This window comes from Botrytis sinoallii (assembly GCF_014898435.1).
Source record: "Botrytis sinoallii strain Bc 23 chromosome Unknown BSIN_004, whole genome shotgun sequence".
In the NCBI taxonomy this organism is placed as follows: Eukaryota; Fungi; Ascomycota; class Leotiomycetes; order Helotiales; family Sclerotiniaceae; genus Botrytis; species Botrytis sinoallii.
Window position 1 is genome coordinate 1,794,102 of NW_024066031.1, and position 27,924 is coordinate 1,822,025.

The following is a 27,924-nucleotide window of genomic DNA, read 5'->3' on the forward strand; positions in this document are numbered from 1 at the left end:
CAAGTGGAGGGAAAATAAAGAGATGCCTGTCCAACCTCCAACCCAACTTTCTAATTTGAGCATTCGAGTTTTAGTATTACCCTCGACCTCTAATTGTCATATTTTCTGATTTTCTACTTTCATAACTCTCTCACACATCATGGCGGACGCATTAAAAGCTGCTGGCAATAAAGCCATTGCAGAGAAGAATTTCGACGAGGCTGTGTAAGTTTTCCCTTTGTTCGTCTTTCTAAAACTGTATAACTCCTAAGAGCTATCTATGGTATCGTTGCACTGGGTTTTTGTTGAGGAGGAATATGCGTGAAGAGAAGTTACTGATTGCCTCACAGCGAAAAATTCACCGAAGCCATTGCTATCGAACCAGAAAACCACATCCTATACTCTAATAGATCGGCTGCATATGCTTCGAAACGAGACTTTGAAAACTCCTTGAAGGATGCTGAAAAGTGTACGAGTATTAAGCCTGACTGGGCCAAGGGATGGGGCAGAGTTGGTACTGCTAAGCAAAGTTTGGGAGATCTTTTGGGGGCGCATGATGCTTACGAAGAGGCTTTGAAGCTTGATGCAAATTATGCCGTTGCTACCAAGGGTTTGGCACAAGTCAAGAAATCTATTGATGCAGAGGCTAAAGCAGGTGAGTTTTGGAAAGTCTAGAGTTACATGGGACGGTTTGCTAACAAAGGATTTGTAGATGGCGTAAAGGGTGATCCAACAGAAGGACTAGGAAATATGTTCAGTGATCCTCAACTCATCACTAAATTAGCAGCAAACCCCAAGACCGCCAAATTCCTTTCAGACCCAACCTTCATGTCAAAGCTTCAACAAATCAAGTCCAACCCAGGCAATACTCAAGATCTCTTCTCAGATCCACGTATGATTCAAGTCTTGGGTGTCCTGATGGGTGTCGACATGTCTTTCGCCGATTCGGGTGCTTTCGGTGGCGCTCCAGGTGCTGAGGGTGCTTCTGCGCCTAAGGAGGCTGAGGAGGATATCGCAATGCCAGATGTACGTCCAAGCTCGCAAGAACCACAAGCCAAGAAGGCCAAGACCGAGCCAGAACCGGAGCCAGAGGATGAGGAGGCTGCCGAAAAGAAGAAGGCAAAGGCCGAGGCCGATGAGGAAAAGAGACTTGGTACCGAACAGTACAAGAAGAAGAACTTTGATGAGGCCATTGCACATTACAGCAAAGCTTGGGAAATCTACAAGGATATCACGTATCTTAATAACCTTGGTGCTGCATATTTCGAGAAGGGAGAGTATGAAGAGGCCATTAAGGCATGTGAGAAGGCTGTTGAAGAGGGACGAGAAATTTACGCCGATTTCAAGATGATCGCTAAATCATACGCCCGTATCGGAACTTCCTATGAGAAGATGGGAGATCTGCCAAAAGCCATTGAGAACTACAATAAGTCGCTCACCGAGCACCGTACCCCTGACGTCGTCAACAAGCTCCGTGCCGCAGAGAAGAACAAGATTGATAGTGCTAGAAAAGCTTATATCGACCCAGCAAAGGCTGAAGAGGCTCGTGAACTCGGAAACCAAAAGTTCAAGGAGTCAGATTGGCCTGGAGCAGTCGAGGCTTATAGTGAGATGATTAAGCGTGCTCCAGAGGATCCAAGAGGTTACAGTAACCGTGCAGCTTCTTTCATCAAGCTTCTTGAATTCCCTTCTGCGTTGGAAGATTGCGACAAGGCAATCTCCAAGGATCCTAAGTTTGTCAGAGCATACATCCGAAAAGCACAAGCATACTTTGGCATGAGAGATTACTCCAAATCGCTTGATGCTTGTAACGAAGCTAGCGAGGCTGATGTTTCAAAGGCCAATGCTAGAGAAATTGAGCAGCAACAGCAGAAGGCTGTTACTGCCATGTACAGTGCCAGAGAGAATGAGACTGAGGAACAGACAAAGGAGAGACTTTCAAGAGACCCTGAGGTAGGTTAAAAAGTAGTTGCTTTCGAGACTGTGATACTAACAACCATTACAGATCCAAAGAATCATGGGTGATCCAGTCATGCAAAGCATTCTCCAACAAGCTCAAAATGACCCCGCCGCTCTTCAAGAACACATGAAGAATCCACAAATCAGATCTAAGATCCAACAACTCATCGCTGCCGGTGTCATTCGTGTAGGAAGATGATTGGATTGAAGATCTGCTGATTTGATGGGATGGAAGGTAACTTGGAGAAGATGAGTTCTAGGTCTAATAATTAATCGTTCCCGAGGCTCGTCTCTGGAAATGATGATTTGATATGATGTGATATGATACAACACGATCCATGAGATGAAGATGAAGTACGGGGGAGGAGGAAAATACCATGAGAATGCATGCAAAGGGGGATGTATGTTAAAAGATATCGGGCGCGCGTGTCAGTTTCATTTTTATGGAATGCATAGCAGGGTACTTAGGTAGTCAAGCACTTAACTTAATATTCACAATTTACTCAATTTGGATGTCTCTTTTTGTGTATTTGGGAGCACCTCTGTTTACTTGTTTGACTTTTCGATTAATTTCTAATCTGAACCACGCTTCCGTTTCCTGCAATTCAGAGCGTCATACTACATACAATTCAAAGCGGCATTTATTGTAGGTATATTGTAGATATGTTCAAGAACAACGATGTATAAGTGTGAGTATTTCTCTCTTTGATATCAGCTATTGTATGTAATGGATCACCCGCACTACTATGTCCGCCAGCCCTGTATTTGCAACCGTCGACTCCGATCCCAACATGCCCTCAAGCCATGCCTCCCACCCAACCATCCATACATATACATCCCATGCGATCGGATAAAAGTGAAATAATATCTTGGTCTATGTGTCCCGCCTGCCCCCCCCCCCCCCCCCCCCCCCCCCCCTCATTCATTCGTTTATTCATCAGTCACCTCCTTTAACACCCCGGAATCGACCTTTTCAAATTTCCTTTGAAAACCGTTCCCGCCCATCCCGTCCTTCCCATCCATCCGCCATCCCATTCACATGGCCCCGAACCATGTATACCTGCCAGAAACCGGAATCAGGAGCCGAGGCCAATCGAAAATATGTCGATAAAGAAAAATAAAAGTAAAATAAGATAAGATAAACATTCGCTAAAGGAGCACAACATCATAAGAGATTTGTGACGGACTAGAAAATTCTGAAGACTAGCTCAAATACTGACATGTATCGAGTGTCTTGATATCTGAGTGTATGTACAATGCCTGGAATATGACGGATCGAAATTAGGTATTGAGACGACCGAAAAGGGGTGGGTTGAGATCGTTTGCTGGATTGGGGCATGGGCACTTTCGTATTGGTAGATTGATGGGGAATGTCAGTAAATGGGAGGCGACTTGGGAACATTTGTTGAGACATGGTTGCAAAGGATTAGGTATAGCTTGGTAGGTATGTACTCGTGATGAGACGATCACAGATATTCTCACTGTGACGATGCCAATAATATCACCGGATTGTTCTCGACAATTCCCCACACACTCAATAGACGACTCAACTTTCCCAGTTGAAGCTCAGTTATCCTCAAGCAAAACGATGACCTGCTTCTAGCTGAGAAGGTGTTGGCTCGGCATTGGCTGATTGTGCCGAAGCATTTTCTGTGGCTCTATTACTACCAGGCATGCGGATTCCGGTGAAAGCCGCCGGTATTCTTGGCCTCCATCTGCTTGCTGCTGGAGCAGTGGTGACTTCGGGTGCTCCTCCATCGGCTGCTACACTCGTCGGTCCAGCTTGAGCTTGGCGTGCCCGCCTCGTTTGTCGTTCATCACGATTTCGGGTATCCACATTTGACCTAGCGGATGCTCCGAATATTCCTGGCATACCTCGAATTCCAGTCCAAGCTGACTGTGGCTGTTGGGGCATATTTGCCCTCGAGGCGTGTGCTCTACGTGAATGTCGCTCAGGCTCAGGCTCACCTTCAGGTCGGGGTTTTGGTGTAAAGTAGTCCGCCTTGCAAAGTGGGCAGCAAGCACGACGACTGGTCAACCATGGATCCAAGCATGAGGCATGGAAAGCATGACCACAAGTCAAACCACGAACGTCATCATCCTCTTCTAGAGAATCAATGCAGATAGCACATGAATCTCCTGGGTTGTTGAGGAGCTCGGGAGGTACGGCGGTATGAATATGATCATCCTCGTCGTCATCCTCAACGTCTTCGACCGTTGCAATATTCTTATTATCGATTGTGCTGGCTCTCGTTGGAACTTCTTCCAAATGATGTAGTTCTTCCTTACGCTCCTCGGTCATTGCAGGTGTCTTCTCCGCAATTACCGCATCCATACTCTTTCTGTCGCCATACCCACCTCTCATAGTATGTGCTGGCGATGATGGTGCTGCTTCATCTCTGTTCGAAGTGGCCGTGGCTGGCCTGGTGTTGATAGAATGCTTTGTTCCAACAGGCGAAGATGGCTCGACTCCCTCCACTTCTGCCACGCTTGCAGCTCGGCTTGGCGGCGCTGTAACACCCCCACTAGTTGGTAGTCCTTCGCTAGCTCGATTTGCTACCCAGGTTTTGTATTTCGTCAAAGGAAATCGTTCGTTCACTTCGTCCATGGTCATGAGCTTCTTTTCCCGGCGCCTTCGGTGTGGTCGGGTTGGCATGTTATCGAGATTGATTGGGTTCTCACCCATTTCTCGCGCAGCCCGATTCCTAGCATTGTATCGAAAACAGTATTTGACACCAACAATGATCCTTCGCAAAGGTTAGTGATAAGCAGACATTCGAACCCCTTAAGGTACTTACCATAAATTTGTAAATACGACACCAAATCCCAGCGCAACGAAGAACAACAGTGGCGAACTAGTTGGGCTACTGTTGTTATTGGACGATGCTGGTGTAGATGGAGTAGCAGATGCTGAGGTTGATGAGATCGGGGACGAAGTTGCTACTGTTGACGAAGGTGCGATTGTAGTCTGCCTCGCGACGATCTTGACGACCTCTACCATTCCATTAACTAGCGCCATGTTTTAGTTGAGCGATGTGTTGTTGTAATTGTGCAGCGCCGTTCAACCCTCTAACGTTCCCAGAGTTAGGTCGTATGGGTGGGTCAATACAATACAGGATGAGATTATTGGTTGCCACAAGTGGTCGTGAATGAATCAAAGAAATCCTTTTACCGAGATCATTTGAAACTATTGATTAATGAACAATTCATATGAACCAATCTTTCTTTTCCCGTTCCCAATGATCGAAAATGTGGGAAAGAGTAAATATTAAAAGTTGACGTGAGAGGCGAGAGAAAGTAAAGTAAAGTGAAGCGATTCACACGAGTCCTTTCCTTGGTGCGACAATATGCATTAATGAGGGATGGGGGAGATGGGGAGGGGGGGTGGATGAATAGATGTATGGATGGATGAAATCGAGAGGCTGTCTTTGTGGATAAAGTAACCAAAACTGGGTATCGAGGGCGAAGGCTGGAGAAAAAAGATGGGGTCAGCAAGTTTAATGGATAATAAATGGGATCTTGTAACCAAAGAATGACGAGGAATTGAAAAAAGGGCAACGATTTTTTGATATCAGTTGAAAACATACCTTTGAAATGATCTGACTTTGACTTGGGAGAGGGTTGAGAGTTGGAAGTTGGAGTTGGAGTTGAGTTGAGTTGAGTTGAGTTGAGTTGAGTTGAGTTGAGTTGAGTTGAGTTGAGTTGAGTTGAGTTGAGTTGAGTTGAGTTGAGTTGAGTTGAGTTGAGTTGAGTTGAGTTGAGTTGAATTGAGTTGAGTGGGAATTGAGTGGGAATTGAACGAAGTTGGAGTTGGCTTAATAATATAACAAGAGACCAAAGTCTTTTTGATTTTGATTTAAAAAATGGCTCAAGAGGAAGTCAAAGCAAGGCGTTAATGATTTGGAAATCGAGCGGAAAATTGATCCAAATCGATGGTCGGGGACTCCAATCGAGTCAGGATGTAAGGCAAGAGGAATGAGAATGTGATGAAATCAATGGTAGATCAACAATGATCAAAGAGTACTCGAGTGCTTGAGTCTTTGTTTAGATATTTTGACTGGATGTGAATTGGATTGAATGGATTGAGTGGATTGAGTGGATTTGAATGAATTTGAACGGAAACAGATATTGATGTTGATATTAATACCGTTACCATGACCATTATCATCACCGTTACCAATATAAAATCAAAGTGGGAGTAAGATATGAGAGTGATAGGCAGGTGAGTGAATTAAATGATAACCCACGATGTTCATAGTACTTCATACATATTAGATACATGAGATCCATATCATACATATTTACATTTACACACTCACATACCCAGCTAGTTAAAATGTACTTCCCGAATGCGTTCAGACAGGTTTTGGAATTTCTTTTTGCGGAGTACTTGAGTACCTAGGCAAGTGGTGGATCCCAAGAATGACTAGGTGTATATGTAAGTGTGTACTCAAATATCGTATATCATAAATACTCGTGATAGTATTGGATAATGAAGAGATCTCATAGATGATAGATCTAGAAGTGAAGTGTAAAGAATATTATCATTTAGACGAATATACAAAGAAGTGTATAGCACGCAAATAGAGAGGAGAGGAATCAAAATACCTAGATACTCTTGTAAATAAAACTTCTCAATACTAAAAATACAAGAACAGAGAAAAGATACATCCGATATTAACAATTATCTACAAAGCTTCATACGGTAATGCCCAGGTGGTTATGGTTATTATGATGGCGATAATATAAATACACACACAACTTTCCTTCAATTCTACGCCTCCCTTTTCTCTCTCCCATCCCACCAAGCAAGTATTTGAAATACTTTTCACCATCTCACTCCCACACAACAAATAAAAAGAACAGTCGGGTCCTACCTAACCTACACCTTACAAGTTTGGTAACGGTCGACGGCAAACGGCCATCCGTACGAAATGATTGGACTTCATGAAAAGCATCCATGGTGTTGCAACTTGCAATGGGCAAGACAAATCCCGAATGGTAAGCCACATGGAATCTAGATATGGATCGGATACACAATCCGGAATTCTCCTAGTCACTCTAGATGCATCCATCCACACGAATGGGTTTTGGAATTTCGATTCGGGTGTGTGCATGTAAGATTACTCCCTACCTCCTACCTACTACCTACTACATCGTGGATATCTAGCTATGTTCTCACTTCAAACAATTTTCATAAAGGATGGAGAGACCGGAAGCGATCATGAATCTTCCAAAAACGTGTAAATCTGAGACAATTGTGCCTCCTTTAAAGACTCCTCCAAACAAAATGGTGAGAGATGGGATTACAGTGCATTCAGTACATGCATACAACGTCCGTCTCAGTACCATCTGAACTGATATCATTGGATAATATCAACCCGGGGATTTCGGAGCGCGTTGAGTTTGATACTAAACCATCCCTCCTTGATTCATCATGCAAGAAGAGAGAAACCTGGAAGATCGCAGTGTGGTGACATCCCATGATACCTATCAGTACATCACCAGTTTGAAGATGTGCATGCACTCACTCGTATTGATCTTGCCGATATCACATCTCTTTCATTGTGAGGTAGACTGTTTATCTGATTATCAATGAATCTCTTCCCCGTCACCAAGTTCAAAGAGCGGTTCTCTTCTCGTTTTCGTGTATCTGGCTAGTGTATCGTATGGCCACTTTCATACATGCAGCCAACGATTGATCGATTGGCATATGGATGTACATGTCAGATATCCTACCTCGTGAAAGTCAACGGCCAAGCAATGTCACGTAGATATGGGAACAATCAACTTTTGGCCGAGAGTCTTGAGGATTAGATCACGGGTAGGTAATGATTCTTGATGATTCGTGACAGTATCCTCTACCTTACCTCCTCTCTTCTCCTCGCCTCTCCTCTCTCTCCAGGTAAAAGACTCAAATCCGTGCCGTATCTTCCAGCAGTGGATTTATTCATCCATTCATCATGATCTGTGATGAAAAATCAAGCTTTTCTGATTTTCCCCTCGCAAAACCCTTGTAACTTGTACAATTAGTTCTGCACATATATGACGCTAAACTTTACAAAGCGACGATCAATCTTGTCTGCCGAGAGACCTTTTTTCTAAGGAATGACCCGTGTTTTTCAAATACCACACAAAGATTAACACCTGACAAAGTTACAACAAACCATCTAAAGTGACCTTACATCATCCAAATCATTCTCGTCATTTTTGATTCGACAAGGAATTCTTTATCTCCTCACTAATCATACGGCTTCTATTTGCCCACAACACTTCTAGATCGATTGTTAAACCCTGTCAAAGATTCCAATTCGCGATTCCCACCTCCAATACACCGTATTGAATAGGTACGCTTTGGACCTTTGGATACAAATTCGGGAACGATACCTACGCTTGCAGTAGGACAATCGGGGTTAACCAGAAAGATTTCCTCTTTCGGACATATCTCAACACCCACCCCTTCTTTAAAATATGCCACCAACTCAGTTACCCGCGTCGGGGAACCCTCTGTTCGTATACCTAGCTGATTGCAACCTTAACGTCTGGAGAAGAGCACGATGTACTGACAAATATGTGAATAGAGTCTTCTTTGATATTACAATTGGAGGTTAGTCATCTTACGGCATGATCCATCCAGAAACTATACTATTTTTCATGCATATCTTTAAACCCGGAAACGGCGGAGTCTAAATGTTTAGCATTCCGAAGTACCGGGTCCTTCCACATCAAATCGTGTGATCGCTGATCTCTTTGTCTTCGGCTTCTTTTGCCCACGTGCTTCACTCCCCTTTATTTTTGAAGGAGTGTTCCGGTATTTCCAGCTAGTAGCTTGAGGAACCGGTTTTTTGTTTGTCTGTTCATCACGTGTTATCTTCGAACATCTCCAATCCTGAAGATACCTAGGTAGTACATGAATCTCTAACATCAACCAGGTGAGCCACTCGGACGTATTCAATTTGAGCTCTTCGCCGATGTCGTTCCCAAGACGGCCGAGAATTTCCGTCAATTCTGTACCGGGGAAACCAAAAATCATCTTGGTAGACCGCAAGGATACAAAGGCAGTAAATTCCATCGAATCGTATGGCCCCTTCCCTCTTGCGCTGATTCACTTCTAACATGTCGTATAGATCAAGGATTTCATGTGTCAGGGGGGTGATTTCTTGAATGGCGATGGTACGGGCTCTACTTGTATTTATGGACTGAGTAAATTCGATGATGAGAATTTTACCCATAAGCATACGGAACCGGGACTTTTGTCCATGGCGGTATGTTTTTGTCCAATCTTCCTCGTAGTCCGGTGGCTGGATATGAAACTAATTTGGGTGTAGAATGCTGGTCCAAATACCAATGGTTCTCAATGTAAGTCATCTCATCTTTTTACATCCGATTTGCATATTCCTCCCCTTTACTTTGTCACCACACCCAAATCAAACCACTAACATACCTCTAGTCTTCATAACCACAGTCCCAACCCCCTTCCTCGATAATAAACATGTTGTCTTTGGCAAAGTAGTCGATGGAATGGACGTCGTCCGTAAAATGGAAAATACTCGCACGAATCCAAAGGATGCTCCACAATTACCCGTCGTCATTTCTCTATGCGGAGAAATGTAAATGTGGAAACGGAGATGTGGATTTCAGATTAATTGCGAACGCGATGGGAAAATGAGTGTGTGTGAAAGAAAGATAGGCTTCTTCTATGATAGAGCGAGCTGAGATAGTTTTCCAGGAAGGTCAATAGATGTCAAACCTGCACCTATTATATCATGCCAGCACTGAGATATAATACAATATAGAGATATCGAAGAATGAGATGGAAAATTTCATCTTCTTTCTTCATCACTTTACATTTTCTCATCTGTCATACAAAATAAATTCTTCGTCCTGGCGATTATATTTTTCCTCGAAGCTTATAGTTATCGATGTATATACATATATACACATATACACGTATACATACATACATTCTCCCACTCTCCGCTTTCTCCTCTAAAACTTGAATCCATAATACCTCTCAATTGATTCAATCCATCGATTCATTATCTATTCATCACTCCCCCGTATACTCATAACTCTTTACGATGTAAGATCTTACATAAATCATTAATCAGACTCCTCTCCCCCCTCTCCCCTCTCCCCTCTTCTAATACAATACAATACAATACAACATCTATCTCCTCAACCACAAACACACATCATATACACAACATACCTATATAAAACACCATCTACCTCGATTATACATCTATAAGTACTTCCACTTATATCCATCCTCATTTTAATCCTCTTTTTTTTTTATCTCCCGTTTACAAGCACGATTAGAATTCTAGAATTCTAGATTTCGATTATATCTTATATCTTATATCTTACTAGCTATTCTTTCTAAGGAGATGTACCTAGGTATATATCGATATATATTATTAATATAATATAATAGTTTCTTATAGATACTGAATTTTTAGAGTTAGGAATATGAATATGGATATATTCTAGCTATATTGTATCTTCTATATAGTATGTAATAATTCGGAAATGTAGATGTTTATAGTAGAGTAAGTATATATATATATATTGAGATGATCATTCTACTATATAGAATTTATCTATTAATCGTCTATGTTTTGTTTTCTATTCTATTCTTTTCTTCTCTTCAACGATATTTTATAAATGAATCGCTACTTATTATATACATTACATACAACACACATACATACAACACACGTTCAAAAAACAATTATTCAAAAAATTGAAATTCATGATTTATAAGAGATTCTCCATTCATCTATAATCAATCGTATCCAGCTACCTCGTACGATATGATATTTAACCTCCCAAAGACCTCAACACCTAGACACCCTCCCATCTCCACATGTAAGGAAAAAACGAAAAACAAAAACGAGTGTGGTAAAAAGCCATGCAAGTAAGTCCAATGGGGTATCATCCATGTCCATATACTTTTCATATCCGTTCCATGCACCAAACCAAATCGAATGCTTTGTTCAAGTGCTCCAAATCCATATCCATATCCACCACCGAAAGAAAAAAGTCGTCGTTATCATCATCATCATCGTCATCGTCATAAAAAGCAAAGAGTAAAAGAAAAAGTAAAACGTAGATTTAACAAAAGAAAATGAAATGTGGTGTATTGTAAGAATAGCCAGCCGGCCAGCCTCAGAATCATAAAGAATTCTAAAAGAAAAGAAGAAGAGAAGAGAAAAGAAGAGAAAAAGCGCCTGCAAACTCCGTGGTAATGTAAGAAAAACAAAAACGAACTCCAGGGTATCCTATCTATCTATCTATCTATCAATTTTGGCTGTGCTATGCTGTGCATGTAATTGAGTTGCCTCAAAGGGAAAAGGGGGGTATCTATCTAATCTATCTATCTATCTATCTATCTATCCACTCATCTATTCCTCCACTCCGTCCGTTGACTCTTTCCATCCTTGTTTGAACTCAATTCACGTTGCGACCTCGGATCTGGAGGGAGCGCTTCATGAAAGGTTGAATTGCAGGGTAAGGAGCGTAGGAGCCGCTTGCGGAAGCAACACCTGAAGGAGCTGAGGCACTTGCCGATGTGAATCCAGAAGGAGAAGCAGAAGCTACACTTGAAGAGACTGAAGTGCTTGCTGATGCGAATCCAGAAGTAGGAACTGAGGGAGCTCCAACGCCTGCTTGCGCATCAGTGGCGAGACCTGTTGGATTTGCTACGCCGGAGGTCTGAGTGACGTAAATGGTAACGGTGGTGAAGCCTTGATGTGCGGAGACTGAAGTAGCGGTTGCTACTTGTTCGGTGGTAGATGATTGTTGCTGAGTGGTGGATGACTGTTGCTCAGAGATGGAGGCTGCAGTGGTTGGTTGAACGTGAGCTGTTGTTCCAGCTGCAGCGAAGACGGTTGGCTTAGCAAAGAGATCGGTAGTTGCGCGCATAGACCATGGTTTTTGAGCGGCGGTGGGATCGACGACAAAGGGATTGACCATCTGACTCCATTGTGCAGCGTTGCTGAGCTCTTGAGGTGCAATATAAGAGACTTCATCCTTGTTGACAGTACCAGTGATAGCGATGTCGGCACAAGAAGTGTAGATTTCGCTGACAGTTGTCTTACCGGTCTTCTTATCCATGGTAGGCCAATCCCAAACCCAGTAAATGCTGTAGTCCTTGTTTGCTTGTGCTTCTACTGGGATCTGGAAATCAGTCTGGCACCAGAGGTTTGGGCCCATTTGAGTTGTCTGTGAAAATTTATAAGCTTCTGCTCTTGCCATAGCAATAGTAACTTTGTTGGTCGGTTCGTCAACGAAGAGGTTGCCATTGGTATTGCCTGCAAGGAAGCATGCCATGTCATCAAAGTACTGAGTGGCAAGAAGCTTTCCTCGCTTGTCTCCGCCAGTACCATCTTTGTTCCATACTTTGTGAATGGCGTTGAATTTGTCGGTTGCTTTGCTGTCAGCTGTGCCGTAAACGTACACAATACCGCTGCCAAAGCCCTTGCCTTGTTCTGGAGTGTCTGCTTGTGTGGGCTCAGTAACATGTCCATTCTCTTGGTACCTGACAGCAACGAAGTCTCCTGGAGCAGCGCTCAAAATTTGTTGAGACGAGTCTAGAGGCTTTGCTCCTGGTACTTGTTTTGGGTTACAGATCGTGATAGAATCGGGAACAGCGTTCAAGAGTTTCCAGAGATTGTCGTCGGGGTTGTATGCTCCAACGCGGGGAGTGTAAGCACGGGGGTAGCCTTTTGGAGTTGTGAACGTTCCATTGCGTGCAATGACTCTAAGTTCATCTGCCCATGTGTGAGCTGCCGTTAGTTGGAAAAGTAATAAGAGAGCCGCAATGCTGATTGAAATTGTAGACTTCATGTTGAAGTTTTTCGAGTTTCGAGCTGTGTGTGTTTGGATGATTGGATCGGGAGGATTTTTTCTTGCCTGCAAGGATGTGTATTTGATTTAAACTTAGAGGTTCGAGTTCTGCTTCTTCTGATCGAGTTCTTTGTGAATGTTTATTCGGTTCGGAGAGTTGTGAGATTGAAAGAAGTAATGGTTCGATTTATGAAGAAGAAGACATTGAAAGGTGATTGTGTAGAACTTTATAGATGATTCCCGGCCAGCGTGAACATTGTTTAATATGACTGAACAATAGATATACTCGAGTAATAACAATGATTATGATTAAACAAAGACAATTGTATGAATCGAAGGTTCTTTATTGTGACAGAGAACAATGGGGTGACTCCTCAAGCGAACTCGAGTGAATGCACTCGAGGAAAGGAAACGAACAAGAGAACAATGCAAAGCGAGATGGACGTCAAGAAGGAAAGTTGAAAGGTGAAGGTCCTTGGCAAATGCTTTCTCTTTGTACTTCCAGCGACAAAGAAAAATTCAAGGGAATGTATCACAACAGACCGGCTGGTATAATGGAAAGGAATGAACAATGACTGGGGAATACTGGATTAAAACTGTTTCTTGTAAACAAAGAAACGAGTAATGAATGAAAGAAAGAGAAACATCCAAAGCAAACAATTGGTTGGCAAGAAAGCTTGACCATTTTGACAGTACCTAACTAGTAGCAGATACCCTTCCAAGCCCTTTCCAAGTGTCTCCCAAGTGTCTCCCAAGTGTCTCCCAAGTGTCTCCCAAGTGGAGTATCGAGGTAAACTTTGTAAGAAGAGAACGGCTTAGGTCCTATCGTCGGTCCCAAGTACGAATATTCTGATATTGGAAACATTTTCTGATGATTAGTTTGAATAACTTGAGAGCCAGGACGTGTTTTTGCGGGGTTTGTGCAAGGGGCAACTCGGGAGCGAGCATTGCAAGAAACGAAATGTCGCGAAAATGCTTGGTTGATGGTCAAAGTGTTCTTTGGGACCTAGTCGTAAATTAACCATACCCAATTAAAATAGTCCCATCATGTCAAGATGGGAATCTTGACGTTTGCTTTAATCACCAATCAACCGAGATATCTTAATTCACCTGTGGCACATTTTTGGTCTGGGTGTCGGAGGTTGAGCCATTTAAGTCGATTCAAGTGGCTTGAAAAGTGGCATAATCGGGAATACCTAGGTAGCCAGGAAGAATAGAGAGTTCATCGGCTCGTTGTTCGAACGGTATATATTGTGTTCGATTTGCAGGATTATATGAAATAAACGCCGACCTCTTGTTACACCAAATTATCATCATTCTAGACTCCAGTCCAAGGTACCTAGTAGATGGTACTTTGATACTACTAAGGTCATAATGAATCCTCTGATGTTTTCGGAATTTATGCCGTTTGAACTTTGCCGGTCATCTCGTCTGAGGTTTGAGAGAGATGTGATGAGGTGTGTATAGGTTGAGATGGAATTACAAATGTTTAATAAACAAACATCTGAAGTTTGAACCAGTTCGACCTAGATTCTTCTATGGGCGTGTACTTTATACCGTGTTTCAAATATCTTGATGTAGGGTGATTCTGTGGTGGGATGGAAAGGCAATCTGTAACGAAGAATGATCGAGTATCGCGGCCCTTGTTTCAAATCCGAGAGAGAAACAAAATGTGACACGCTCCCGTGATAGATTCGATCTAGATGTTCAGCAAAGAAGTTTGTCTGGAGATTACTGCCAATGATTGAGCAGTTGTTCCTTTGTACAATCACCATTTTTGAGTCATGTGTCGGAGAAGATCCGCCTTTTGCTGTATAATTTCAGGTGAGGGGGGGATATTTGAATGTTCTGAAATATCTACGCAGGTAGGGTAGATACTAGTACCGTCTATTAACATCTGCTAATAAGTGTTGCATTTATAGTGAAATTTTTCTCAATAAACAATACCTCATATATCGATGATATCTGGGAACAACAGAATTTTTTATATATACCTAGTTGCACTTACACAGGTATTGGTTAGACTCCACTCCCTCGATGCTCCCACGTGACTCCCTAGTACATTTAACACTCCGAAAGATAATGCATTTCGCACCAAGATCGGATTATCCTTCAATCAGCCTTTATAATGCACAGACAGGTAGATCAGCACGCTCCACTCTTTTGATATATCTGCTTACGAAAGAACATCTGATTGACTGGCTGTATCATAAACAGACAATGAGTGACTTTTTATCGGTTGCCCATAATATACCTGTTATTATATCATTTATGATATTCGTACCTAGCTGGCAATCATTCGAAACATGTTTGGCGGGTACATGAAACTGATTACTACACCTAGCTAGGTATATGCATTTCACGACACATCTTTTGATAAGGAATCCATCATCAAATCGGTTGACTTGACACTTCTATCTCATATCCTTTGGCCTCCGCTAATATGTAGTAGTGAGAGTGGATAGTTGGGTAGGAACAGGTAGCCTTATCAAATAACAAATGGAATGAATAGATGATGTCACAGAAACAACTCACAGGATGGGCCATCTTAAGGTCAGCGAGTAGATCATCATCTGATAACCTTACTTCACATCTCAATGCTTTTCCTTGGAAACAAATAGCCTTGAAGAGCTGGTCCACCACCACAATAACAACAAGAATAACAGCAACCTTTGATGTGTTATGAGAGCCATTCCTAATCTGAACACATCGGCTTCTCCTTCCTCCACGGGAATTATAGAAAACAACCTCCTGTTGTTTTCGTCGCTGGAGATCATACAGTGATGGCTGACTTGAGCTTAAATTCGACAAGCTTTGTGAGCAGAAGGTTAAATTCTTCTACCTTTGTCATATCAGAGGATGATTCGTATGGAGAACAACCATATATCTACATTAAATTGGGTTTCAACTACGTGATCATAACGGATACGGGATGCAATTCGCCTCGAGACAGGACAATCAAACCTACATCACTACGCCAATTTATCGAAGAATACCCTATTGCATCCTTTAACAACCAGAGTTTGAATCCGAATGGCGAGAAACCATACATCATAATCTGCACGCATTGCCATTATGATCACATTCTTGGCCTTCCAGAGTTTCTGTCGTCAAATCCTACCATAGTAGCCTCGGAGAATGACAAATCTTTCATTCTCGAAGATTTACCGACGAGCTCTCTTTGTAAATGTATGAACGTATCGACACCGAATTACAAAGTCTCACACTGGGCGCGTCAGCTGGAGTACTTTTCGATGCACAACACCCACTTCCGCATCCAATTCATACAAATCCCAGGCGTAAGCTCAATCACCATTTCATATCATCCTCCACTATTTTCAGATTTACTTGAATGTTTCATCTACCGCTTCCTTCTCTTCCGAAAGTCTCCCTTGATGTGCAATCACTAATTCTCGGTGTTAGCATACACCCGACTCACTTGCCTGGTATGATATTGAAGAACATTATTTGTTTGTTGGTGATACTCTCTACACGAGACACAGATATCCTGTCATATCCGAACTTCCAGATGAGGCAGATCAAAACCCTAGTCTACCTTCTACTCAAGGCGCGATAATCTTTCCGGAAGAGGGAGGCAATTGGATTCAATACATGACATCACTTAACCTACTCTCATCTTTCGCAAAGCATCGAAATTCTGAACTCAAAAGGCTACATGAATCGAGCGAGACAGCGGCACCAAGAGTACGACTTGCTTGTGGCCACTTGACGTATGCAGTAGATGCGGAGGAGATGATTCTCGAGGTACAAGCTTTGTTCTGGAGGATTATTTCGGGAAAAATGGCAGTGAAAAGGACTGACGTGAAGAGAGGGGTCATACACGACTATTGGTTGGAGAATGATGAGTCTAAATACGGAGTTATGGCACCTCGTCATCTCGCCGAGGAGGCGAGACTACACTTTCAACCTAAGCAATGAGCAGAAAAGCATCTGAATTATTGATTTTCAGCCTCAATGTCTTGGTATTGCTGTGATTTTTATCTCAGCTATTACAAGGGCACTTCTCTAGCTGCAGAATTCGCTACATCAATTCGCGATCCATGCAAGCCATCAAAGCCTTGGACAGGGGAACCTTGAAATATCATTCTTGACCGCTACAATGCATGCAATTCAAGGAACAATTGACGTCCAAAATGAGCTGCATTTGACATTGACATGTCCGCACCACAGAAACACGTGCTTTATCGCCCTTGGTACTTCTAATACGCAAATCATGAAACGCAACCGAGATAAACGTTGATTGAAACGTTGTATTGCCTTTTTATATCAAGTTTACCTTCCCGTTAGTCTTATGGTACTAGGAGCATTGCATGCATTTGAGCGTTTCCAAAAATCTCCTTCAATTTCATCCCAAACCCCCAAAATCGGCTATCTGCCCAATTCCACAAGATTTGAGCATGATAGACAATAAATACATCAGATGAGACATGCATTCCCATGCTACGAACCCGCATGCCCAAGATCGGAAAGGCGCAGTACCCCTCCACCAAAGTGAAAGGCTTGGAAGGCACGTGAGATACTCGTGCAATGGTCTGGTGGATGTGCTGTCACGGAAAGTTGCAGATTCCAAGGGTACGAAAACCGCTCGGATAGGTGCAGAGGTACTGAGGTTGTGAGAGACGGGATGGTTGTAGAGATGAAGATCGGAGAATTGTATCTCTCATAGCGATGCTGTGAAATTATATTTGGTGCTTCGTGCGCCAAATGAGAGAATGTCTGAATGTCTAGGTAAGGTGAGGGGGGAAAAGGAGCATAAAATTAGCTGGAACATACAGGTTCCGACCAATCAGTTGTACCTGGGCGCCACTTCTCTAGCTGTCAGAAGAAAGAAGAAAGTTCATATCCGACCGTTGCACAAGAAAAACAAACGCCGAACTTCTAACTCATTTGGTCCATCCGGACAGTTCCGATCGGTTATGCTTTCCGCTCGCACACTAGAAGGTGTCAATTAATCTATCATTTGAAGCCATTGGTTAGAACATGTGAATAGGGTTTATTTAGGGAAAGATAAGCATTTAAGTGAGTATCTGATCTGGTCACAAGCATTGATGAAGCTTTCGGTACTTCCTCCATATGGCTCATACCATTAATCTTTTCGTATCGTCTTCTGCGGACATTGCTTCTCATTATTCCTCATTCCCTTTGAACATCAGCTCATTTCCTTCACACCTCTACACATTCACAGTCATCATGGTGAGACAAACCGAAGCCTAGCTTGCTCCCCTCGGTGGCTTTCACAAAGCTTATTGACTTATCAATAAACGTTGCACAAACCAACAAATCATATCCTAACTACATCGGCCCAGAAACCCATTTCAATATTCTCCCCTAGAATAATGACACCGACAAAGCTGTCGTATAACCCGATATGCACACCAAAATGCAGAATCCATGAAGGGGTTTCTACTATTGCTCTCACCGTGATACTGCATATACTTTGCAGTAATCAGTACTTTCATCGTTTTGAGTTGCTGTTGTATGCGTAAGTGACTTGGGATCGCGTCCCTGGAGTACCTTGTATAAAGGTTTTACCAATTGTTTGTATTAAAAGACCTGGTAGTTGGATTGTTGTTTTCTTCTACGTATACTATTCTGGAAATAAGTTCGCTACGTTTTCATTCCGCTACTTAAGGATTCTCTTTTCCGCAAAATCATTTCGGCATCGCCTACTTTCCCGCAGGAGGTCAATTTGTTTGCTACAGAAGATCTGTCATCCTACAAAATCCAGCAATCACTCATACTGAATTCCTACCTGAGAATTCCTGGCAGAAAATCAGCGGCATCAAGTATCCGTTGGTCGGTCTCGGTGGCACCTTCATAATCCACACTCTCCTCTCCATTCGATTATAAAGAGCTGGTAAACTTGACATTCTGTGAATCATACAATCCTTTTTTAAGATCCCAGATGATGATCGATGAAAGGAGAGAGATATTGTGATTTGTTCATCCACTGGCTCTTGGACATTTGAATCGAATAAATGACAAGGGAGTTGACTGGAAGTTGAATGGTAATTCACTTACACTGAATCACCTATACGGAAATTAAGCCCCATACAGACCCAACATCTAAGATCAGCCTCTATTAGCATAGCCCAGGCTATGAGATTGATACCTTGAGGTTTTGGGGCTGTCAAAGTCTTTCCACATCTCCAGACAGAGATAAAAGGAGCAAGACTTCTTTCAACCTCCTCCTCATATCCCACAACCAAACAAAATAACCAATAACAACACCCTCTCAAACATGTCCTTCACAAGAGAAAGGGTCTACGACCCCGAAATCGGCCAAACCCACACCACCACCTCCTCAGACCAAGACTACCCGCTCAACTCCAAAGAAATCGCCATCCACAGCTCATCCCTCCAAGAAGGGAGTACCTGGTACGCCAAAGCTCATCGCTACACCAGTCGTTTCGGCGTCGAATCCCGCGGCATCGAACGCGTTCCCAGCGATGAACGCAGTACTGCAGGTATGAGCCAGATCGGCACATTATGGCTATCGGCCAACTTGGTTGTGTCCTCTTTTGCGCTTGGAGCATTGAGCTACCCGGTTTTTCATCTGGGATTTGTGGATACGGTGTTGATTATTCTGTTTGTGAATTTGCTGGGGGTAGTACCCGTTGCGTTTTTCTCAATGTTTGGACCGAGATTTGGGCTGAGACAGATGGTTTTGAGTAGGTTTTATTTTGGATGGTATGGGGTTAAGATTAGTGAGTTTGCCTCCCTTTTCTCTAAATGTATTGTGTCATCGAGTTTCGGTCGAAAAATCATACTAATTTCTCTAGTTGCAATCTTCAACTGTCTTGCGTGTATTGGCTGGTCCGCCGTGAACGTCATAGTTGGGGCGCAACTCTTCAACGCCGTGAACCCTCGCATGCCAGGCTGGGCGGGAATAATCGTCATCGCAGCAGCTACCTTCATCGTAACCCTTTTTGGCTACAAAATCGTACACACTTATGAACGCTACTCCTGGATCCCCTGTCTCATAATCTTCCTCATTGTGCTTGGAGAATTTGCCCATAGTGGTAACTTCATCAACACTCCCATGAGCGTTGGCAAATCCGAAACAGGAGCCTGTCTCTCCTTCGCGGCGAGTATCTTTGGGTTTGCCACGGGTTGGACAAGCTATGCCGCAGATTACACCGTATATCAACCTGTCGACCGCAGTCGGAAATCTATCTTCCTCTGGACATTCGCCGGGTTGATATTTCCCCTCTTATTCACTGAAATGTTAGGCGCAGCCGTCGCTACAGCTATGGCTGGCAACGGAGGAGACAACGTCTTCATGAGCAACTATACCAATTCAGGAATCGGAGGACTCCTCTCTTCAGTCCTCATTCCCCCACTTGGCAGGTTCGGACAATTCTGCATCGTCATCCTCGCTCTCTCCATCATCGCAAACAACTGTCCAAACATCTATTCCGTGTCTCTCTCCCTGCAAGTGCTTTCCTCAGCCACTGCACGCGTACCGCGTTTCGTGTGGACCTTCATCGGAACGCTCATCTATTGCGCGATTGCCATTCCGGGGTACGGAAATTTCGAAGCGGTGCTGGAGAATTTCATGCTCGTGATCGCTTACTGGCTAGCGATATATGAGGGAATCGCACTCTCGGAACATTTTTTCTTCAAAAGAGGATTTGAAGGATATCGACCCGAGAATTACATGGATGCGAATCGGCTGCCGCCGGGTATAGCTGCCATGGTGGCTTTTCTTTTCGGGGTAATGGGCGCAGTGTTGGGTATGGCGCAGGTGTGGTTCACGGGGCCGATTGGGAAACTGTGTGGTGCGGAGTATGGAGGGGATGTAGGGTTTGAGCTGGCTTTTGCGTTTTCGGCATTCTCGTATTGTGGGTTGAGGTGGTTGGAGATTAGGAGGTTTGGTAAATAGGTGGCGCGGTGGGTCTGGATTGGATGTATATTATATGACCTGGCTTGACATGACATGATGCGATTTGGGATATGGTGGCGGGTGCTTTGTTTATGGAAACTATCATGGCGACGGGTTCATTCTATAAAATTATCAGGACAAAGGTTGGCGGGTGGCGAGATTTATGAAAGTATGTATTCAAACGTAGAAAAGGAAAGCAAAGCAAGCAATAGAAAACGAGTATTTAATGTTAATGCGACTGACCTCTATTGATCTAAACAGCCGAACTTGGGTATCTATCTTTGTGTGCGTAGAAATTATGTGAGCAGCCTCTATCATGCACTGTATTCTCGTGGATCCTATATCATCGCTCCGGTTTCATGGCCTTCCTGGCTCAACCACGCTGCATCACAGATAGCTACCCTTCTGAAATCGACTGCCAAAGTCCGCGGCTTTATTCAGCAATTCCTTCTTCTTTGCATGTCCTAATCGACCCCCCAATGCCATATCCTTTTCTCTATCAAAACCCCTCTTACTGGGGTCATCCTCTTCCTCCTTCTTTCCCTTTCCTCCTACTACGCTCCCTTCTGCATGCGCTTCATATAGAGATTTCCCTCTATTCTTAGCATTATATTCCCTAACCCTCCTATCAGTCTCTTCTGCCGCCCTACTCTCAGCTATTGTACGCGCAGATCCATTACTAGTAGAAGCAGCAGATTCTTGACGGCCCAAAACCGCATCCTCAAGTCGTTGACGCTTTTCTTCAGGAGTTTCAGTCCAGATGGCAGATACGCCCGTCTTCTCGGCCGGTGCTTTGGAACCCTTGCCTCCTGCAAACTTGCGCGCTTTCAGTTTGGTAGGATCGATCTTGGTGGTCCAGTCGGAGGATGTGGGAGGGGCAAGCATCCAGTCTGGACGTTGGGGTTTCGCAGGCTCATTTGATTTAGCGGCCGCCGCCTGGGCTTCACGGGCCTGCTGAGATGCGAGAGCAATGGCGGCGGCGCTTCCTGCTGTGGGAGGGAGGGAAGGGCCATAGTCTGAGTCGCTGTCTGAATCTGAATTTGCTGGGTATGAAGGTCGTTCCGAGAGGGAAGCGGGTGGAGGAGCGGGCCCTAAAATGCGTTTTGGTGGCGGGGATGGCTTTCGTTGAGTGGGAATCGAAGGACCATACGAGTCGTCATCGTCTGAGCTTGCGATTTCGAGCTCATCTGGATTTTTGGAAGGTAGGGAAGGACCTGTGATGCGTGGAGAGGTAGATTTCGGTGGTGCAGAGGGTCCTATAACTCTTCGTGGTGGAGATTGAGGCTTCTTGGCGTTGGAGGGCTGAATTGGTGGGCCATAGTCATCGTCGTCGCTGCTTTCTATATTGACTTCATCTGGATTTGTTGAAGGTGGTAGAGAGGGACCAAGAACTCGTGGTGGAGCTGCTGCTTGTATTTTGCGCGGTGGTGAATTAGGTACTTCGGAATCATCAATCGAGCGCTTTCGTTTTTGAAGATGGGGAGGTAGTTCGGGGCCTACAGAAGGCATGATGGTATTCAGTAAATTATGTTTTTGAGTTATGAAATGTCGAGTATGATCACAGGTGTATGTTGTGGAAAGAGGATGTGAAGATGGTTAACTTCAATATTTATGTAACCACGATCCAATTGGATAGTTATTTCCAAGCCGTGCCACACAATCTGAGAAGGTTGCGTGCCTGAGCGACTATCTTCACGAATCAATCAGCACTTAATTCATCACTTGCAGTTGGGTTGACTTGTTCTGTAAATGCTTGACTTTGTAATAGAGATTAAACGTCGCGAGTGCAGTAAAATAATTGTCGCCGGTTCTAAGCGACTTGTCCTATCACAAGCTTGAAGCTATCACAGAGGTAGTCTCAAACACCACCTTAGAGCTCACCAACCCATTCAACACAATTACGATAACATTTCGCAAAGGATCAAATCACGACGCTTTTGAATGTTTTTTATTATTAAATGTTAGTCTGAGAAACCAGGTCTGCGAGAGTCCACGGACTGCGGCGCAAACAACTTAAGCTGTGGAATGATGCGCCAGAGCAGGTAGTCTCGATGACCCCTCCTTCGGAAAACAGTCCTGGTGCGGAGGAAGATACAGTTGATGAACACGATGTTCTCGGAAATGAATTCGCGGATGCATCACAGGAAGTCGACGCAGAAGATGTAGAGCATTTGACTGGAGGTCGGATTTCTGAGCTGCTACAAGAAGAGAGAGATGAGGGCACCTTGACGCCGCAGAAGTTGGGGAATGGTACAAAGTACAAGCAGCCTCAAGATTTTGAGAATGCATCCGAGGATGGATCTGTGGGAGCACCTCCTCGGAGGATCAGTAGTCCCATAGACTCAGTCTTATCTATTCCAGATGATTCTCCCTCTGTCCAGGTAGGATAAGTCATGAAGGCAATAGAAGATTGCTAATATTTGGTAGGGCTCCATGTTGTCCTCTCCTGCTGGAAGTGGTATATTACCATCAGTCGCATCAAGGCCGGGCCTCGATAGTCCTACTCCATCGTTTCGACCATTCGACCGCCGGTTCTCCTCGCGTCTTTCAATATCATCCCTAAATGTTCCTCGCTCCAGCTCGCCTGGTTTCATGAGACCACATTCGCGGCAGGTTTCAATTAATAGCCAGATGCTACAAGATGCAGGAGATACAGATACACCGTCTCCACCTTGGGAGGTTGTGCGGTGGACAAAATTGAAGAAACTTAGCGGGCAAGCATTTTCTGAAGTTGGCAAGCGTAATTTTGGTACAACAACATGTATAGCAGTTTCTGCATCTATAGTGCTAGGCACATCGAAAGGAATAATTTTAATTTTTGACTACCATCAAAATCTCAAATCTATAATTGGACCGGGTACAAAGGGTAAGCATCCAAGATTCAATATTTGTGTTCTAGCTCTATAACTGACCACCATAGCTGTTGAATCTGGCGCCGTAACATCTATTGCCATATCTGCTGATCACCTTGTGGTTGCTGGTGGTCATGCCAATGGTAGTATTTTCACGTGGGAAACCGCAAGACCAGCTCGCCCATTTCTCCATATTCCATCACTCGAACCCTTCCAATTAGCGAACCGCAGTGCCGATGGCCATGCTCCAAACATTGCGATTCGACATCTAGGATTCTTGGGCACTAGACATACGGCACTTGTGTCAGCAGATGATCGTGGAATGGCCTTTTCGCATCTTGCAACAAGAGGAATGGGTGCTGTTGGACGAACGGTCCGAACCACTAGGATACTCGGCCGATATCCAAATGATATTGGCACTTCCGGGAAGCCTCGAAAACCAAGCACTGTCTTGGCCTTCTCACCTCTCCCGCTTGGAAATGTAGAAAAAGGAACTGATACTCTAGGTTTGACTGCCATGTTGACTCCCTATCTACTCGTAATTGTATCCACAACTCCAATCGCTCAAACTCAACATAAAGCTGCTCGACCAAAAGAGGTCGCTGCCCACAGCGCTATGAGTGGTTGCCTCGCATGGTTTCCTGCAGTGAAACTGAAGGTTCCAGATCCTGATGATGGCAGCCAGAGTTCTAAAGTCAAGCTGGTATATTGTTGGTCCAATATTTTGACTGTGCTGGATGTGGAAGAGACACCAGCTGACAACAAAGATAAACCCCCAAGTCTATCCTTTAAACCTCGTAGTCGCTGGAGGGCGGAAGAAGCTATTGTTGCCGTTCAGTGGCTTAGTCGATCCGTTCTCACAGTATTGACGATTACACAACGCCTAATAATTTTGGAAGACGTAAGTATGCGAATGACTGAAGCATTCGATTTAGTACACAAACATATCTTTCACCAGGATTTATTTTCCGAACAACTGCATACCTTGGTGGAGCAATTGGATGAAGAAGACCCATCTATGCATGGCGTTGTTGCAGATGCATTTTATATGAGCTTCAAAGCTTACAAGAGTCGAATGTTTCTCCTTGGCTTCAATGATGTATCAATCGGAACACTATCGAATTGGGCAGACCGACTAATCGCATTGATGGAAGATGGTGATTATATTGGTGCCATTCAATTGGCGACATCTTATTATACTGGTGATGCAGATAAGTTGACCATTGGGCTACCGGAGGATACTACATTACGACATTCTATGGTACAAGACAAATTAGTCGAGATTATGACTGCTTCTCTCAAATTCGCTTTCGGTCAGCGACAAAGATACCCAGCTGCTACAGATGACCACCTCAAGCAATTGGCTGAAGCTTGCTTCGAAGCATCTCTTAGTATCAACGATATTGATTTCCTCTTCGATGAGGCTTTTGAATGGTACGAGGATGGAGGTTCGGAAGGTATTTTCCTTGAGGTTTTAGAACAGTACATATTGGAGCAACGTCTTACCTCAATACCACCTACTGTGGTTAAATCCATGGTTTCATACTTCGTTAGCAAAGGCTTCGAAAGCCGCTTGGAAGAGATGATATGCCAAATGGAGACGGCAACATTAGATATCGATGAGGTCACTACCCTCTGCAAACAGCACAATCTTTACGATGCCCTTATTTACGTCTGGAACCAAGCATTGCACGATTACATAACTCCTCTCATTGATCTTCTCACATTATTGGTTCCCCTGGTTCAAAATGGCGAATATTTCCACGATGGGAACGTGATGGAAGATCCCATATTTGGTGTTAATGCATTGAAAATGTTTCCATACATGTCATATACGTTTACAGGCCGAGTTTATCCTACCGGGGATCAACTTGAGGATCAAGAAGCTATGAATGCTAAAGCTGAACTTTACTGGTTTCTCTTCTCGGGAAAAACAATTTCTTGGCCAAAAGGAAATACTAAACCATTCTTAACAAAGCCGAACGAAGATATCGAGCCTTCTTTTCCTTACTTAAGAATGGTTCTCAAATTTGACGCACCGAGCTTCCTCAGTGCTTTGAACGAGGCATTCGAGGACTCTTTTCTTAATGATACGCCAGATCGTGCTGTCAATGGTGGCTCAAATCGTGATATGTCGGAGGAGCATGTATTTGGCCTTTCCGTTAACAGACAATATATCGTCACGATACTCCTAGAGGTCATGAATGCCAACGAATTTGCATCAGAAGATACTATTTATTTGGACATGTTCATCGCTCGGAACTTACCGAAGTTTCCTCAGTATTTATTGCTTTCTGGGACATCTCTGCACAAAGTCTTGACAGGCTTGTGTAATTATCCTGGTGAGGATCTTGCAGATGATGCTCAACTCAGTGCAGAATACCTACTTTCAGTATACCATCCGACTGATCTAGTCTCATTAATGCCTTTATTTCAAAAGGCAGGTTTTTACCGAGTTCTGAAAAGCATATACAAATCAGACAAACAATATAGCCAACTCGTTCAGGCATACTTTGATGATCCCGAGGATCGAGAAAAAATATTTGATTGTATCGCTGACTGCCTGAGACCTCGTTCTGGATTAACCAAGCGACAAGTTCGAGAGGTACATGAAGTTATTCAGAAGCATGCAAGTGATCTGGTCGGGCTCGATGCTAAAAAGGCTGCCTTGACAATCCAGAACTATGCTCCTACTCTCCACGAAAATATGTTGGCCTCCCTTCCCGAACTTTCCGAGGTACAGTATATCTATTTGCACAGCATTATGGAAACAGCAACTGGACAAGAAGAGAGCCCCAAACGCTCACCCCCTGGTGAATTCACCGAGCAATATGTTCAGCTTATGTGTAAATATGACGCTCAACATGTGGTGGATTACGTTGAATTGGTGCAATCATCTGATCTCAGACTCGAGAAAGTCTTGCCTTTCATGGAAGAGAGTGGCGTTGTCGATGCTGCTGTGGTTTTGATGGCTCGCGAAGGTCAAATTAGAGCTGGTATGGATCGACTGATAGAACATCTAAGGATATTAGAGGCTACTCTAACGGGTATTCTTTTCGCATCTGCGGACGCAAAGGAATCCATGAATACAAGCGAAGCCGTGGAAAATGCTCTCACTGCGCTTCAAAAATATATCAACGTGGGAATTTGGTTATGTCAAAGCCAAATGTCGACGCAGTCAACCCATGTAAACGGAACTCCTAGTAAAGGAAAGTCTTCCGGAAAATCTGAACTTCTTCCCGAAGAGGTGCTGTGGTTAGATCTTATAGATATTGCGGTACAAATTACCCGCACACTGTCTCCAGGCCTGGAGGACGCAAAAGCATCAACGTCAGATGAAATGGATCGTGAGAAATTCACCACTCAACTCCGTACTCTTGTCCAGCGAACTTTTACAGCTCTTCTAACCTCGACATCAACGCCAACATCCTTCGGCGAAAACTTATCTTTCTTGCGTATTTTACGAGCATTCTTAACGAAGGCATCAATTTCGTCTCCAAACCTTAGTGATCTGCGCGCCGTACTTGCTTCAGTATTCTCAGCATATGCTTACGAGGAGAGTATTCTGAGCTTAGCGAATAGATTACTCGACAAAGATCTCTTCGTTAATGTGCAGTCTGTTTCCAATCTTCGTCAAAGAGGATGGAGACCACGAGGCTCCACTTGTGAGGGCTGTGGTCGAAGAGCATGGGGGCCTGGTGTTTCGGGTGATGTATTTTCTCAGTGGGAAGAAAGAAAAGAGCTGGAAGAACAGGAGCGACAGAAAAGACGATCGTTTTTGAGTGGAGGTGCTCCTGAACGAGGAAAGGGGGTAGCTCCAGCTAGGAGTGATACTTTACCAAAGTTTGACGATGATGGTAGTGGACACAGGAATGGCAAAGGTAAAGGAAAGAGCATGGATGAAGAATCGGCAGCAGGGCCTCTAGATGAATTGAATGGTCAACGGGGTGGCAATGATGATAATGATGACAAGGGCCAGCAGGAGTTAGGACCACTAGTGGTGTTTGCTTGTAGACATATTTATCATCGGGCTTGCTTGGAGGCAATACAAATCGATGATAATGCGACAAGGCATGGGATTCATGATGGAAGGGAATTCAGGTGTCCTATAGACGGGTAGTAATAGGAATATAGTAATGGTATTTGTCGTGGAATATTTTAGTTGATTCGCATATCCTTCCCAGATCTTAGTTTTGCCTGAGGTCCACAATTTCATCGCAACAAAGTTTTCCCATACCAACGCCGTATCATGAATCCGTAGAGTAAAATTTTTCATGAAGCAAACCGTTATTGATGCGAAGCTCTTTGACTGCACTCAACTTAAAAATATTCAAGCATTTTGCTTCGTGTTCTCCACAGCGGTACGGAAACATCCAA

At 43.8% G+C, this 27,924-nt stretch overlaps 8 protein-coding genes across 8 annotated transcripts; 5 read left to right on the forward strand and 3 right to left on the reverse strand.

Moving 5' to 3' along the window:
• Positions 1 to 139: 139 nt before the first annotated feature.
• On the forward strand, positions 140 to 2,137 carry EAF02_002980 (uncharacterized protein; the record flags this gene model as incomplete). Its single annotated transcript, XM_038899028.1, has 4 exons — positions 140 to 204; positions 330 to 634; positions 692 to 1,932; positions 1,985 to 2,137. 4 exons carry the CDS (start codon positions 140 to 142, stop codon positions 2,135 to 2,137), a joined length of 1,764 nt encoding a protein of 587 aa, XP_038761316.1.
• Positions 2,138 to 3,514: 1,377 nt separating this feature from the next.
• Positions 3,515 to 4,957, reverse strand: EAF02_002981 (uncharacterized protein; the record flags this gene model as incomplete). The annotated part of the gene is made up of 2 exons (XM_038899029.1): positions 3,515 to 4,685; positions 4,737 to 4,957. The coding sequence occupies 2 exons, from the start codon at positions 4,955 to 4,957 to the stop codon at positions 3,515 to 3,517; spliced, it is 1,392 nt and encodes a 463-aa protein (XP_038761317.1).
• Positions 4,958 to 8,409: 3,452 nt separating this feature from the next.
• Positions 8,410 to 9,552, forward strand: EAF02_002982 (uncharacterized protein; the record flags this gene model as incomplete). The annotated part of the gene is made up of 6 exons (XM_038899030.1): positions 8,410 to 8,447; positions 8,520 to 8,545; positions 8,871 to 9,016; positions 9,066 to 9,203; positions 9,267 to 9,297; positions 9,389 to 9,552. 6 exons carry the CDS (start codon positions 8,410 to 8,412, stop codon positions 9,550 to 9,552), a joined length of 543 nt encoding a protein of 180 aa, XP_038761318.1.
• A 1,839-nt stretch (positions 9,553 to 11,391) lies between these two features.
• EAF02_002983 (uncharacterized protein) lies at positions 11,392 to 12,789 on the reverse strand (the record flags this gene model as incomplete). The annotated part of the gene is made up of 1 exon (XM_038899031.1): positions 11,392 to 12,789. The coding sequence occupies one exon, from the start codon at positions 12,787 to 12,789 to the stop codon at positions 11,392 to 11,394; it is 1,398 nt and encodes a 465-aa protein (XP_038761319.1).
• Positions 12,790 to 15,572: 2,783 nt separating this feature from the next.
• On the forward strand, positions 15,573 to 16,728 carry EAF02_002984 (uncharacterized protein; the record flags this gene model as incomplete). The annotated part of the gene is made up of 2 exons (XM_038899032.1): positions 15,573 to 16,088; positions 16,213 to 16,728. The coding sequence occupies 2 exons, from the start codon at positions 15,573 to 15,575 to the stop codon at positions 16,726 to 16,728; spliced, it is 1,032 nt and encodes a 343-aa protein (XP_038761320.1).
• A 2,323-nt stretch (positions 16,729 to 19,051) lies between these two features.
• Positions 19,052 to 20,695, forward strand: EAF02_002985 (uncharacterized protein; the record flags this gene model as incomplete). Its single annotated transcript, XM_038899033.1, has 2 exons — positions 19,052 to 19,517; positions 19,593 to 20,695. The coding sequence occupies 2 exons, from the start codon at positions 19,052 to 19,054 to the stop codon at positions 20,693 to 20,695; spliced, it is 1,569 nt and encodes a 522-aa protein (XP_038761321.1).
• Positions 20,696 to 21,082: 387 nt separating this feature from the next.
• On the reverse strand, positions 21,083 to 22,204 carry EAF02_002986 (uncharacterized protein; the record flags this gene model as incomplete). Its single annotated transcript, XM_038899034.1, has 1 exon — positions 21,083 to 22,204. The coding sequence occupies one exon, from the start codon at positions 22,202 to 22,204 to the stop codon at positions 21,083 to 21,085; it is 1,122 nt and encodes a 373-aa protein (XP_038761322.1).
• A 542-nt stretch (positions 22,205 to 22,746) lies between these two features.
• On the forward strand, positions 22,747 to 27,667 carry EAF02_002987 (uncharacterized protein; the record flags this gene model as incomplete). Its single annotated transcript, XM_038899035.1, has 3 exons — positions 22,747 to 23,076; positions 23,123 to 23,561; positions 23,616 to 27,667. 3 exons carry the CDS (start codon positions 22,747 to 22,749, stop codon positions 27,665 to 27,667), a joined length of 4,821 nt encoding a protein of 1,606 aa, XP_038761323.1.
• Between the last annotated feature and the right edge of the window lie 257 nt (positions 27,668 to 27,924).